This window comes from Halichoerus grypus, chromosome 1 (genome assembly GCF_964656455.1).
Source record: "Halichoerus grypus chromosome 1, mHalGry1.hap1.1, whole genome shotgun sequence".
Classification (NCBI taxonomy): Eukaryota; Metazoa; Chordata; class Mammalia; order Carnivora; family Phocidae; genus Halichoerus; species Halichoerus grypus.
Genome location: NC_135712.1, coordinates 76,405,828 through 76,421,573, shown reverse-complemented (window position 1 = coordinate 76,421,573; position 15,746 = coordinate 76,405,828). Strand labels below are relative to the sequence as shown.

The 15,746-nt window shown below is 40.4% G+C and overlaps 1 protein-coding gene across 5 annotated transcripts in view; it reads left to right on the top strand.

Annotated features, from left to right (window-relative positions):
- Positions 1 to 15,746, top strand: part of TP63 (tumor protein p63) — a 232,791-nt gene that overhangs the window by 142,033 nt on the left and 75,012 nt on the right. For all 5 annotated transcript variants that reach the window (XM_036064645.2, XM_036064636.2, XM_078068034.1 and 2 more), the window contains one exon: positions 7,812 to 8,066. In XM_036064645.2, coding sequence (XP_035920538.2) covers positions 7,812 to 8,066 — 255 coding nt within the window. The remainder of the gene's footprint in view (positions 1 to 7,811; positions 8,067 to 15,746) is intronic.

Sequence of the window (15,746 nt, the reverse complement as noted above, 5' to 3'; positions counted from 1 at the left end):
AAGCTCATTAATAAACTTCCCAGCTAGGTGTGAGCTACCAAGTATTACTCATTGCCTTGTGAGTGACAGGACTGGCTATTCTGCTACTAGTTCCCATAAAAGCTGAAGCTAAAAGCATAGTTCTCACCTACCAAAACAAAGCAAAACACAGAGTAAAGGTCAGAGAGATTATTTGGAGATGCACCCTAACATTCATTTGGCAGTAGTATGTAAACACATGAATTGGACTGGAAGGTAGACTTCCTTCAGCTTAAGAATCAACACTTAGTTGTGTTAGTATAAAAAAAGATTATCTTCTGAAAGTGATTTTTATTTTGAAATGATTTGCACTTATTCTTTCAATAAATATTTTCTGGAGCAGCTACTGTGCCTCAAACTCTGTTCCAGATATGACACTCAGTAATAAGCAAGATAGAATCTCTCATAGGTCTACGGTCATGCAGAAAAGACCTATGTTAAAAAAATATGTTTGTACAGATAATTCATGTCAGTTATAATTATGTGATGCCAAGTGAAACTTCGGGCGGTATCACCGTGCGAAACAAAGGAGAGCACCCACCTGGGCAGAGGGCTTCTCCTGGGGGATGACACTGAGCTAACACAGGCTGCCAGTGTGAAGGCTATAGACCAAAGGAGTTTGCCTTTGAAAAATGGAAGAGTGCCTATTTGCTGGTTCTTTAGTGAGCAAAGAAGAGAGTTTCAAATAGTGTGGCATAGACCACTTTAAAGATTTGGGGCCTTGATTCTAAGACAGTAGGGACCTGCTCAAGGTCTTCAAGCTTGAGAGGGACAGGATCTCATCTGCACTGAGTTTCTGGTGGCAGCTCCAAGAAGCCGGCTCTCTCACCCTTTGCAATTACACCTATTCTAAGAATGGCTAGTTTTATAGCCTGTCTTTAATATGGAAAACTTTTTATTTTTTTTTAAGATATATGTCATTTTTAGCTAAGAATGCCAGGCAGAAATTTAAGTGACTCAGATTTACATGCAGTTGGAATGAAAGATACGTAAGAACGCGGGTTTTCAAGCCAGACTGACTGGTTTCTCACTTGGGCTCTGTCACTTACTACCTTGAGCAAGTCACATAATCTTGTGGAGCTTCAGTTTCCTCATCTATAAAATATGTGTAAAACATAGGATAATAATGCCACCTAGCTCATGAGGATTAAATGAATAAATAGAACTTGAAGACTAGAAAACGCACAGTTAAGGACTCAGAAAGATTATTCGTAGTAGCAGTAAAAGTGGTAGTAGTAGTAGTAGTAATAGCTAATATTCTTTTTGTAGAGAGGATTGAATATGGATGCTACATATGTTCCTGATTTTTTTTTTTAAATCTTGATGGTCACTATTGAAATTGCTATGTCTTCAGTTTCATGTCATAGTAAACAAAGCTGTCTCCTATGATTCAATGTTAATCGCATTCAATCGCCCCATTGATTTAAGCCATAATTTCTGACAAGGCGTAGACAGATATATTATATCATATATATAATATAAGACAGATATATCATATATATTATATGGTCTGATAGATATATATTATTTTTAAGTATTTTAAACTCACTTCAAAAACCAATGAGACACTATTGATGAGCCTCTAAAGTCACCGTGGTGTGCTCTCCATACGGGTGGCCTAATCTTCACTGAAAATTTTCATTACTATGTATTGTCTTCTTTTCATATTACTACTTCTGCTAAATAAAGCTATCAAAATAGCTGTTGTTACAGATTGAAAATATCCTCGAACATATTTTTGTTCCAACTTTGAAGAAATTGAAATTCTGTATATTTTCCCTTCATATCTGTAACTAGAATTATTGAATGTTAAAATTAGACCTTTCTACTTTCTGCTCAGCCCAGTGCTTCCTTGGTATGTGATGGTGACAAAAGTTTCTTGCAGAATGTAGGCACTCATGATTATGATTTTGTTCATTACTAAAAGGGAGTACTGACTGTAATCATAACATAAAGTTTATTTTTTCTTAATTGAGCTCTACACAGTGTAAAGTGGATCTATTTGGGTTGAGTTTTCAACACTTTTCACTTCCTCGATTTTCAAATGCTATTATCTAGTATTTGTGGACATTGCTGTCCACCTGATCAGCCCACTTTGTATTTATTTGTCTCACCTGCGGTTGTCTGGCATTGGTTGGGGCTTTTCAGGAGCTCTTTCCTGAGTTACGGAATCTCAGACCTCAAAGGAATCTCAGCACTTTGTGTCAGAACATAAAACCTTCTAGTAAACTCTCTGCCTGCTGTCAGAAATCCTGTGTGCTTAGGTGCTTTATTCTTACATGTTATTTATGGTAAGGTAGCTGTGTATTTTACCGCCAAATGTTCACTTTGGGGGATCATTTGGAAGATAAAAGAAGGGAAATATTTTACAAGGAACAAAATCTGGTCTGGAGGAAAATATGATGCTAACTAAATTCTTAAGGTTGAAAGATGGTACTTAAATTTGACATTATAACACAAATATCTTCTTGGCCTGAGAATGGAGCACTTTAACTCAGTTGTGTTCAATTCTAGCATAAAACAAACCATCATTCCTTCAGGTGAGGCAGGTGATGGAAAACTAAAACATGACAAGTATTTCTCCCTAAGGCAGTGCTTGTTGAAAAGTCACTATCCTGACGATATTTGGGGATGAAAATGTAGTACTGTCTGCTAGAGCATATTCGAATGAATGCTTTGTCAAGCCAGGGTCATGAGGAAAACTGTTTTCTTTTCCCAGGAGGGGCTTTAGAATGTTCTCGAAAGCTCCTCCACGAAGCCTGAGGTGAAAGGCTCTCTCAGCTGAGGAAAGCGTGTGTATGCTGCCTGAAACATTTTCGATTTCTAGGTTTGGCTACAAAAGTTATCTCATTGTTTGAAAGTAACCTCATGGCACTTTAAAATAACTTCGTGGATGAGTGTGGTCATCCACCAGAATGTTAGAATGGACGCGCTTTTTATGTTTGATCATTAGAATCAATCTCCTAATAGGAAGCGAAGGTCCAGGCGGTGCATGGACCTTACACAGGGTTTTTCAGCACCTCAGTGGCAGGGCTGGGGCTTAGACCCCACATCACCAGTCTAAGTTCAGAGTGCTTTTGCAATATGAGGATCCATTCAGGAATGTAAGTGCCAAAGAATATTTAATTCCCCAGCCTTGTTTCATAGTGAATCATAGATTATAAATATAATTTCTTCCAAATAAAATTTGGGCAAGTGATTGTTTCCTGTGACAAGGGGACGTTTAAATGGAAGTAAATAAGTTTTGAGTCTATATCCCAACAGGAACCTCTCCTATCCCTGATTTGGCTCTCATTTTTTTATTTTTTTTTATTTATTTTTATTTTTTAAAAGGTTTTATTTATTTATTTGACAGAGAGAGCCACAGCGAGAGAGGGAACACAAGCAGGGGGAGTGGGAGAGGGAGAAGCAGGCTTCCTGCGGAGCAGGGAGCCTGATGCGGGGCTCGATCCCAGGACCCTGGGAACATGACCTGAGCTGAAGGCAGACGCTTAATGACTGAGCCACCCAGGCGCCCCCTCTCATTTTTTTATTAACTTCTTGCCATAGACTGTTGGCTATTGTTGCCATGTTGCCATAAATTGGCTATTACAGATAACAATATCTGGTAAGTAGGACTTACACAATTTCTCTTATACAGATACATTGGAGGAGAAAGATTTGCAGAAACACAAATTGTGTCTAAGTCCTTAAATTGCACTCGTCAAATGACTTATGCAAAAGGCATAAGAGAGGAGAAAAACAGGAAAATACTCTTTTCTATATTTGGGAATAGTTCTTACCTACACTTACTCTTTCCTAATGGTGAAAGCAAACAGTTTGAGATTCAGTCCCTGGGTATCCCTACATTTCTCATGACAGTTCCAAGTTTCAGAACACCCCCAAGGGTTCTGTGATTACCTGGAGTATAAGTCTCAGGGACCAGGGTGTGTTTCATCCTTTCGGTGGTCAGATCGGCTAGTCTGTGATGAACCTGAATATATTCCAGTTATAGATGTTGGTAAAAAACCTAGGGTCCAAGTGATGAGTTTTCTATTTCAAAGTTATTTTATAGGAAATGAAGCATCTGTTCGAATTCAGAAGAAATCAATTGTTTTACTTTATCAGGCAAATTGTATTCATTTTGCCATTCAGGTTTTGTAGAAAGATGGCTGTCTCCTCTTTCAGACATGATAGTGTAGATATATAACATTTTTCATTCATTCATTCATTGAATATCTATAGAGTATGTTAAGTTTATTTCAAGACCAAGATACCTTGTGGTTAGAAAGGGACAATCTACTTTTTTTGTTTCATTTCAAATATCCTAATAGTTTTTGTTACATAAGAAATGCATGGGACATAGGAGACCCCATAGAGTTCTCCTGAGGGCAGTTTTTTTGACTGGCGTGAAAGTGTCAGGTTCCAACTTCTGAGGCTCTTCTACTGGTCATTGTAAATAGGCATTACATTAGCATTCCAGCATAACACAAGTTTCTTCCCTCTGTGTTTATGGAATTATAATAAGGAAGGAGCACAGACATTTCTGCCCTTACCCGACCATGTTCACTTTGGTGGAAAATGAGGGATGAATATTATTCTCATTAACCTGGTACAGAGCTGGCTTCATTCATATATACAAAAATGTGTGGTAGCAAGCGTCCTGTGTTTTGTTTAATGCTCTGCTATCACCATTTTGAAACAATAATCTATGACCAAGAGGCCCTGCATTTTCATTTTGCAATGGGTCACAAAAATGATTTTGCTGGTCCTGCCTACATAGCACATGTTCTTCTTGGCTACACTGATCTGCCCTCAGCCTCCAATCCTGCTCTGTCAACATGTCCATTCTCTTGTCAAGTCAAAGAAGCAAATGAGAAACTGTTGTTGTTGCTGTTAACTGAATGCTTTTTAAATTAATTTCAAAATGTGGTTCCTATGGCAGGTTTATGACACTGATTTTTAACAAAGCTCTGCAAAGTATCCACGTAGATTTCCAATCATGCAATCCTTAACTTTGGTGGGTTTGTTGTTGTTTGTGTTCTAGGCAAATTAAAAGCTAGTAGTGTTGGTTTTAGGCTTTTAAATTTTTTTTAAAGACACCTGAGTACACTACTTGACTTACGGTTCCATAAAGTAAAATTTAAAAAAAGTTTGAACTGAAATGCATTTTCCCATTCTTATCTTGGATAGTAAGCAGCTCTTTGTCTACATCTGGGAATTGCAGCTTTATGATGCATAAGTTGAGGCATTAGATTTGGAAGCACACTCTATTGTTATTAAGTAAAATATTTCCCCTGAACTGTATAGAAGTAAAAATGCTGGCTTTAAAAGCTTAGCCATCAGCACCTACAGACTATTAGTGACTGGGAATACAGTTTCTGCTTCTTTAGTACCACCCAGTATGTTCAATCTTCCTGCTATTCCAGGGGTCTCCTTTGTGCCTCTGAGGTTTACTCATTTAGGCATTCTCCATTTCTCTTAAGTCCTTTGAGAAGCACTGAGTGTTTGTTCACTGGCTTTTTAGAGCTGGTCCCAAAACTTTTCTTTACATATATTGAAAAAAAAAAAAAATTCAAAGGGCTATGTTTCTTTGTTCTCATCCAAGCCCACAATTAGCCCCAGTTCCATTCTGCGTAGCTGGAAGGAGGAGGAAAGGGGTGGCTCCACGCATTTTACTGCCTATGAGAAAGTGCTCAGCCGGTTTCTTTGTCCTTTTTGTCAGGGCCGGCTGCTTCCCTAATTGTACCGCTGTAGGGAAGCACGTGCCTCTGGGAGCATTATCTGATTCCTACAGGACGCTCAGGAGTGCTTTGCATGCTGACCCTTAACTTGAACACAAATAAGATCTTTTCAATCCCATTCCTAGGCCGCTGCTGCAGGCTTGCATACCTGAGGACTTGAATTCAGCCGGGGGCGGGGTGTGGACGCCTGGTGGGGCCTCAGGTTTTATTCTCTGCCCCCACCCCCCAGTTGTCTCACCTGAAGGTTTGCCTCACCTGTCAAGAGGGGAAGCTGAAGCTGGAGGACAGGAGAGGAATAGGAGCTGCAGAAGTCAGAGGGGAAAGAAGGCAAGACAAACAGCTGCTCTTGTCAGCATGGGGAGAAGTGTAAAGAGATTAATAGTTATTTGAAGAGCAAATGGGGACGTGGCATCCGGCCGTGGAATGCGAATATATAAATGTACTGGAATGGACATGCGGCCTTTAACATTTAGACAGATGCTCTCTGGACTGAATGGAATGGTGGAGTTCGTACTTTCTCCTCCCTGTGTGAAATACCTAAAGTTTAGTTAAATAATTTACTTTAATTACGATTTTCATCCAGCTTCTATTTCTTTGTGAGTCTGTTCCTCTCCATAGTTTTACTTGGTTGGGGACTCTCAGAGTTATCCTTCAACTGAAGAGCCAGACTCCTCATTTCCTTTATAAAACAGGTACCAACGAGACTGCTTTTCTCTTCTTGCTTTTGCTTTATTTTCCCCTTCGCTAACTTGAAGAAACAATGAGATCAATATGTGTCAGAAGTTTTCACACAGGAAAAACTGTACTGAACAGTGGTTGCCCCTTCTGGAAATGTGTCCAGTTTGACTCCAGTTTAGGGAGGACTTGAATTATCTCATCAGGCTGACAGGTGTGATGGTGCTGGGCAGGGCCCTGGACTCAGAGTGAGAAGATTTGGTTTCAAAATTCCCACTCTTTGCTTATTAGCTGATGCTTGAGCAAATCACCCCCCGCTCTCTGATAGTAATACATTTTTTTTTTTTTTGCAGATTAAGTGACAAGTCAATTCATTCTTTCCATACACATCATATCAAGTGCCTACTCTGTGCCCATTTGCACAGAACACCTAAGAGCATCAGGCAGAGGAGTACATGAGCTAACATACTTCTGAATTATATCAAACACAGAATGTAAATCCTAACTAGATGGTGTTCCTCTTATACATGTTCTACTCTGGCAAAGAAGAAACTGCTACAAAGAAAAGGAAAGAACAGATGAAAAATTAGGCTGTGTTTGGATGATATACTAGCATGTTATCTTTAAAAATATCTAGGTGGCTCTCCCTAACCTTGCTACCCATGCTTCTCCAGTCTTGATGAACTGAGTCCTCGGGGGCGGGGCGCAGGTGGGGCATTCTTCATACCCTGGGACAGAATTTAGATAATAAGACTACAAGAAAATTTGGAGGACCTCTGATTTTGCTCCATATACAACAACTTGAGGCTTAAATCCCCTTTAGAACATATCTATCCAGTGGTCTTTCTCATTCTGAATACTGTGGCGGGAGGGGGGAAAAAATAGCAGGTGGTATTCATTTATTTTAAAGACCTTCCATACAGCTACTGAGCACTGGACATTTTCGCCCAGTTTGTTAATAAGTACACATTCTACTTTTATTTTTTATTTAAATATAGTTGATGCACAATGTTACATTAGTTTCAGGTGTACAGTGTAGTAATTCCAAGTCCATACCCTATGCTATGCTCACCACATAGGCAGCTGCCGTCTGTCACCAGACAATACTACAATATCATTGTATATATTCTATTTTCAGGTGCTCTTCAGGAGACCACAGTCTCCAAAGGCTGCACATGAAGCTGTGTGATCTGTGCAGGTCATTACAAAACACGTGCAGGCCTCAGACTTCCCTTGGTGTTTCTGTGTATCACAAATTAGTCCTTCTACCGAGTATTGTGAGGTTTCATAGATTCAAGGTCAATTTCTGTAGAATGCATGCACCAAATGATGCCTTTTCAAAGCAATGATCTGCCGCTGACATAGCTAACCCTGGGGTTTCTGGGTGTCCTACAGCCACAGTACACGAACCTGGGGCTCCTGAACAGCATGGACCAGCAGATTCAGAACGGCTCCTCGTCCACCAGCCCCTACAACACAGACCACGCGCAGAACAGCGTCACGGCGCCATCGCCCTATGCGCAGCCCAGCTCCACCTTCGACGCGCTCTCTCCGTCCCCCGCCATCCCCTCCAACACCGACTACCCGGGCCCGCACAGCTTCGACGTGTCCTTCCAGCAGTCCAGCACCGCCAAGTCGGCCACCTGGACGGTAAGAGCCCCGGGCCCCTGTGCGCCCTTCAACCTGACCCCTGCATCTGAGGGGGGTCTTCACTGCCCCTCCCGGGGGCTTCTCCTCTGTCAGAGCTTACAGATCCATTTCAAATGGTGGACGGTTTCTCACTGTCCTCCAAGGACATTTTGTTTTTGAATATATAACCCTGAACCAGAGAGAGAAGAAGTGCCATTGAGTGGGAAAAGCCCCGATCCTGGAAACAAAGTCCTATGTTCTGGCAATTTCAGGAGATCCATTCTCACCTGCTTCTTGCTGTTGTTGGGGAGGGGGTCCTTCCTGTAAAGGTTTTTGGAAAACTATAAAGCATTATGCCAACAAAAATTATCATAGGCATAGGATACATGCATGCATTTCCAAGAATGTAGGATAGTTACTATCTCATTATTTTGAAGAAGTAAATGTCATATTAATATGTGGTTTAAAAAAATTGCAAACATGGAGTAATAAATTAAAATCTCATTTATTATGGAATGGCTAAATTCATTTATACATGTAGGTTCTATAGCACAAATCATAACTTATTGATACTTATATATTTAGCACATTTAGAATTTTTTTTCCTCAAAGAAGCCTCTAAAACTGTGTATCAGAGTCCTCAATTAGTCCAAAGAGATTCTGATTAAAAATGTTGTGAAAAAAGAACTTTGCACATATAACTTTTCCAAGAAAACATGGAAATATTTTCAAAAATTAAAAAAGTATATAAGAATGTTTATTCTATTTCAAAGTTTGTTTTGTAATGTATTATAAATAAAGTTCACATATCAGGGAGGAGACTTACAAGACTGGTTTTAACTACTTGATCAAAGAATGCCCAACACCAAAGTGGCACACGTGTTTTTCAAACAACTTTATATTTGCATGGATTATAGAAGTGCTTCCAAATATTATCATCTTACTGAGAAGTAGCTTTAGAATTGTTTTAATGGGTCTTTCCCACCCCCCTTTGGCAAGTAGGTTTCTTTAGAAAGTATTTTACTTTTTATGTCATAGCATCTAGTTCACTATAGCTTTAATTCAGCTGTACATCGTTTATAAAACAATCTACATTTACAACACTACATCCAAATGTAGTTTCACATGTGTTCCCTCATTTTGTCTTCACTTCTTTGTGAACTAGGTAGGACAAGTTTTATAATTCCCATTTTCCTAATGAGCAAAGCTAAGAATGTGGAGATTAAGTGACATCCCTGAAGGGACAGAGGCTTTTGTGTAGCTGGACCTATTTCTGATTCTGCCCTCCCCCACTGGATAGTGTTCTATCTTTCTTTTTCTACTGTTCCACATCAGGATGTTCAAAAGTGGTCTAAAATTTTATATTTGTGCTTTTCTTTCACGGTTTGAGAAGCGGTTCTGTCATGGTTCATATTTCAAACATAAGGTCTAAGTAGGAGCCTAAAATTTGATCTTTCTCCCATGTGTTGTTTATCACTTGTGTCACAGTCTTGAGTGTCTTTTGCATTAATAATCCTGGAGATGGACACTAAAGGTGAGTAAACTTAGAGTCCATAGGCCTTAAGTAAATACTGGATGATCAATCTAAGTAATACTTTGCTGAAGATCTGCTAAAATAGTCATTTTATAAATGGAGCATGATGTGCTTTAGAATAGGGGTCACCGACTGGGTGTTCACAATCCCTGATCTTCCTGGTTAACAGTTTCTTGTTTGCATACCCAGGCCAAGCTCCACTGTGTTAGGAATAAGCACATCTGAAGGGCTGATGGGCATACTGAGGCCACTAAATGATGGAGCACTTCCCTTCTAACATGGTTTAAGAACCATAGTGATGTAGCTTGCTACACATGGAACATTAAGTCGGTCTCCCCTCGCCTCCCTCATCATCTCCTCATACAGAAATCTTAAGGTTCTTAAGGTTTTTTTCCAGATTGAACATGATTCTGAACCATCAAAGCCCCTTTCTCAGAGAAGTAAATTGTGTCACAGCAAAAAGGCTGGGGAGCTATACCTAAGTGGTAGGTTAAAAAGGAAAGAAAATGTCTTCTGGAGTATACTTACTTTCCTTACATGGGACAACAGTGAGATCAGTATTCTGAATGAAGGGGTAGGCACTGCTGTTATGGGAAGAGCCACTGTTTGGGAGCCAGAAAACCTCAATTCTAGACATGATCATCTCTGTGACTTTTTAGCCAAGTCACTTTGTCTTTCTCAATTTCATTCAGTACCTCTGGTGAGGATAAGGATGAGTCTGGTGAAACCTACTTTCTTTTCTTATGGTGAGGTAGTATTAATAATCAGCATAGGAGTTCTTGGGACATGTGGGTGGCTCAGTCGGTTAAGCATCTGCCTTCGGCTCAGGTCATGAACCCAGGGTCCGGGTTTCCAGCCCCGCATCTTCACATCAGGCTCCTTGCTCAGCGGGGAGCCTGCTTCTCCCTCTGCTGCTCCCCCTGCTTGTGCGCAAGCTCATGCTCTCTCTCTCTCTCTCTCTCTCTGACAAATAAATAAATAAAATCTTAAAATAGGGCATTTTTAGAAAGACTTAGGTTCTCATTAGGTATTTTGCCTGCCATTAATGAGGGGCCTTTGTTAAGCTGTTTTGCCTTTCTTGGGTTTCTCTTCAGCTGTCTACAGTCTACCCTATAGATTTTATAGGACAAATGATTGAATTAGATGTCCACTCTCTCCTGCCAGTGTATCACATGGTGTTTAGAGTTGTATTAAGTCCTTTCATGTTCACCATCAGTTTTATTTTAGGCCCAGGTGCCTTTCTCCTAAATTTAGGGCACTTGAACCCTTATTGGAGTAGCTGTTGAGATCACCTAAAAACACCTAAGCTGCACCATCTAACTCTCTGAGACAAATTATACATCCTCCCACTTAAACATAGACCTCGCATTTTTAAAAGTATTGTCTCACGTGTTCATTTAGGTTGAGCCTCACAACTAAGGCTGTTAGCCCCACTTTTATGAATGAGGAAGCGTAGAGAAGTGAAGGTGATAAGGCTGATCACCGGTCGAGGAAGGCGAGGACCCCCGGGTCCCCTCACTCCCAGTGCAAGTGTCTCTGCCATCCTGTGTAGACGGCCTTTTCTCCCGATGGAGAGAAGGAGACGTGCCGGGATGGACAGGCCCCGTGTGTTACGGAGCTGAAGCCCAGCTGATGGAGGACTTTTTAAATGTCATATTACACAACACCTATTTCTTTGGCATCTGTGCGTTCTAAAGCAACTTTTCAAAATAAAATACTATCATTTACAACTGCCCACAAACTGGAAGCAGCAGAAGCCGCTGTCATTAGGAGGAGCCACACTTAACTGCATCGTCTTCTGGTAATTTTTTAATAAAAAACCTTTTTAGTACCATTTTATCACTTGTCATCATCCTCCCGTGTTTTCTCTTTTAATTCTGGTTTTACTCAGAATTACTGCCAAAATATAATTAATATATTTAAAGCATAGATGCATATTTGCTTTCTCTATTTTTTTAAATAACAAATGTGATTGTGTTTCCAGTTCCGTAAAAACATGGTATTTATTTTAAACGTCTTCCAATGAAATAAAATGAAGTGTGTTAACATTTTTCCATATTCCTCACAGACCTACACACATACATTCAAACCCAAACCCACACTAAATTTAGGACTTAAGCTTCAGACTCTTTTCTTATTTCTACAGTCTAATTGCTACTGCTCAGAGAGGCCTCCCATTTAACATCATGAAGTGCCGGTCTAGTATTGTAGTAAGGAGTCATGAGTCATCAGACAGTTGACAGAATTGTATGTTAGAAATGGCAAGAGGGCCACCTGGGTGGCTCAGTCAGTTGGGCTTCTGCCTTCGGCTCAGGGCATGATCCCGGGGTCCTGGGATGGAGTCCCTCATTGGGCTCCCTGCTCAGTGGGGAGTCTGCTTCTCCTTCTCCCTCTGCCGCTCCTCCTGCTCGGGCTCTCTCTCTCAAATAAATAAATGAAATCTTAAAAAAAAAAAAAGAAGTGGCAAGAAAGTTAGGTGTGGATTTCAATTCTGAAATTTGCTCGCGGCATATGGGGCCTGCCCAAATGGGGATGTTAATACTGACTCCTTATTAGGGGGCTTACATGACCCAGGTAGTGCTCTTATGGACACCTGGCTTGTCATAGGCATATAAATGTTTGCTGACTCTGAATTCCAATCCCTTTGTTTCATGAGCTTATTACAGTTTTGTGAGATTTCAGTTGTATAACCAGTAATAATTTGAAAGAATGCAGAGCAAAATGTTTCTACTTTTTTTTTTCTTAGTGCTTTTGGGCAATTCACATGCCTACTCCAGCCCCAAGAGACTGTGATACTATCCACTATCCAAATATATGAATAAGATGATAGAGAATGGTAACAGGCTGTCCCGTATGCAGACTCCTACAGGGTGTCTGCCCAAGCAGACACAGGGTCTCCTCGCCAGCACAAGGAAGGGCCCTCTCCAGATTTTAAGAAACTGTTGACTTCAGCATGTATTTTTCATTTTTTAATCTGCTACTTCATTTATGGGGATGTCTTTTTTTTCAGTCACCATGTTAAATAAAGGCTAGCAGTGGATTTCACTCATGGAAGAGTCGGTATATTGACTGCTGGTGGCAGAGTCCTGGAGGGAACCTGCATGCTCACCAGCAGGAACTGTTTCAATGGGTTGTGACATATCCATGGAGCGCATTACTCTATGGCCATTGAAAAGATTCGTATGGATTGACCTGGAATGCTTTGGGAGTTGTTGCTAGGGAAAAGATAAGCTTTGTATGGCACCTACTTGAGAACAAAGAGGTGTGGTGAGGACACCCCTTCTGGGAGCAGAGTGTTCCCTTTCCCTGGACTCTAGTGATCAGGCCTCTTTGGGAATATAGGTCAGTCTGTCTTGATTATCAGCCTCACACACCTTTGTCAGTTTGAGAGCTGTTTTTTGTTGTTGTTGTTGTTTTGTTTTTTTTAATAACCCATGGCATACAGTATTATCTGTGTGCAAACACTGCAAAAAGAACTTCAGGTTAGTGTTTTTTTGTTGTGCTTTGTCTGAGAAAAAGTCCTGGCCGTTGGCCATTGGCCATACAATCATATTTTTTTGCAATTGTCCTTTCTCCCTTCATACATTTCAAGGTCTTGGAGGGCAGGCCTCCTGACCTAGTGCCCAGCACACTGTCTAGCATACAGTAGGCCCTTAATAAATATGAAGAAACTTTGTTTTCTCTTCCTGGCTAAAGGAAGCAATTACAGTTCCAAGCAGTATGCCTCAATTCTGACCTTGATTGTTAACCACCCGTAAATGTGATGCTTTTTGCCTCTACCCATGATTTATAGAGAGCATTCTTTCTTTGCCTTTCCTAATCATGCCAGCCTCATGTCCTGTTCAGGGCTTTGAAGAATCTGACTTGAGCAAGTGGAGAGATTAGGGAGGTGGCATTTGAAAGGAGAACAGCCAGTTCCCCAGAGAGTTTCATTGATCCCAACATATCAGCCCTGCAAGCTCTCTTGCCTTGGCTTCAGAGGCGAGCTGAGATGCATGCCTGTGGCCCACCCTCCCTGTCATCAGGTTACCTGAAATGTAAGACTTCCAGAATAAGGCTGCCAGCTCTGCAGAAATCTAATGCAAGCCAGCCCATTGCGTGGCCCTCTGGAATCTCGGGACTCTTAAGAATAGCCCATCAAAGGACATGATGTACAGACAAACTTTTTCATGGTGAATATGATTTATCAACTTCTTTTCACAAAGGAAACACTTTTGTCCTCAACATTTGAGCTTTAATTGGGGCTTGAGCTGATCTCACATTTGAGTAGCTGTTAGATTTTATTGCTGAGAGACAGGAGAGAAGTCCGCAGACTTGGCTCCTGCCAGTGATACATTTGTTACACATAACAAGGTTATTTTCACTTCCTGACATAGCTGTCCTGTAAATCTCTTGAGATACATATAGGAATGCCTTTTTGTGCCCCTCTCATGAGGAAGAAAACAATAACACTGAGCACATTCACCTGTTAGCCAAGCTATTTCTTAGTTCACCAAGCATTGAGGAAGAATCTCCTAAATAAAGTGCTTGAAGATTCTTGGCGATGGTTCATGTTACTTAGTTAACCCTTGATTGGAATTAAAAATTAATTTCCATTGCAAGACATGATGCAGGGCTATTGTCCCCAGGGCAGAGCAGAATAACTTCATCATCATGTTTACCCTAATTTTTTTAGATTGACTCTAGGTCAATGTATTTGTGATAAGCCAGTTTCACCTAATGTTTATGCCCCTCCCACACTATTCTGAGTGATTTGTTTGAATGCACGATAGAGTTTTTATTTAAAAATAAAAATTTGGGGGGCACCTGGGTGGCTCAGTCGGTTAAGCATCTGCCTTCGACTCAGGTCATGATCCCAGGGTTCTGGGATCAAGTCCCGCATCAGGCTCCCTGGTCAGCGGGGAGCCTGCTTCTCTCTCTGCCTGCCGCTCCCCCTGCTTGTGCTCTCTCTCTCTCAAAATAAAGACATAAATATTTAAAAAAATAAACATTCTGACACTGATTTATTGTATCTAATATGATGAGAACTACCACTTATTAAAATAAATAAATAGCATATTTAAATAAAGCTGGCATTTCTTTTTTCCACTACAAAGTTTTCTTTTTTTCTCCTTGTTCTTTCTCCTGATCCTCCTCTTCCTCTGTCCTTTCCTCCCTTTCTTCCCTTCCTCCTCCTTTTTCTCCTTCACTATGTTATCATTAGTGGTGGTCAATTTTTTGTTTTGGCTTTGTAGGTATTACCAGCCACTCAGTACCTTGTTTTTTTTCACTGGAGCTTTGCTTTCCTGGAATGGTGGATTAATATTGGGAAGATCATGATATAAATCCATCACCATGGGCGTTTTCATCAAGAATGGGAATCGGATCATCAGGCCCTTTTGGTTTAACAAACCATTTTGACTAGAAATGGGCTACCTGAGAGGTGGCAAACCCAAATATCAGTGGGAATCAAGTGATGAGAACGGGGATAGCAGCAAGATGAGATCATGTGCCCTGCCTACAGGGGTATGTACTTTGCAACCTCAGCCTGTTGTCTTGGGGGAAAGTAGACCTGGTGTTGAAAGAATAATTTTTCAGAAACAGCTAGAAACCTGGATTTGCATGTAATGTCTCCAGATCTTTAAATGACAATAATAATTTTGTTAAAAACAATTACAAAATCCTACAGACCAAACAGAACAATAGGCATGCTGAATGTTGTCCTTGTCATGTATTGAACAGTGACAAGATTGTTCTTTCTCCTGACCTCTTCCTCCATCCTTCCCTCCCTTTCTTCCCTTCCTCCTCCTTTTTTTCCTTCACTGTGTTATCATTAGTGGTGGTCAATTTTTTGTTTTGGCTTTGTAGGTATTACCAGCCACTCAGTACCTTGAAGATTATGTGAAGTTTAAATAATATAACTGGAAACTAAAGCAAGTATCTAAGGGAAAGATTACCAGTAACTATATTTCATTCAAAAATAATTCTCTATCCCTTTAAAAACTTGTATAGATTAATCCCTTTCTACAATAAACCAAGCAACACACTTGTCATTGCAGATTTTTCTCAGTTTTTTTCTTGCAGTAAATGACTTTCACCTTCTCATTCCAAGTAAAAATTTTATTGTATACAAAATATAATAGTGTGCATTTTGTATCCTTTGTCTAAGGAAAGGATCTTATTTGTTT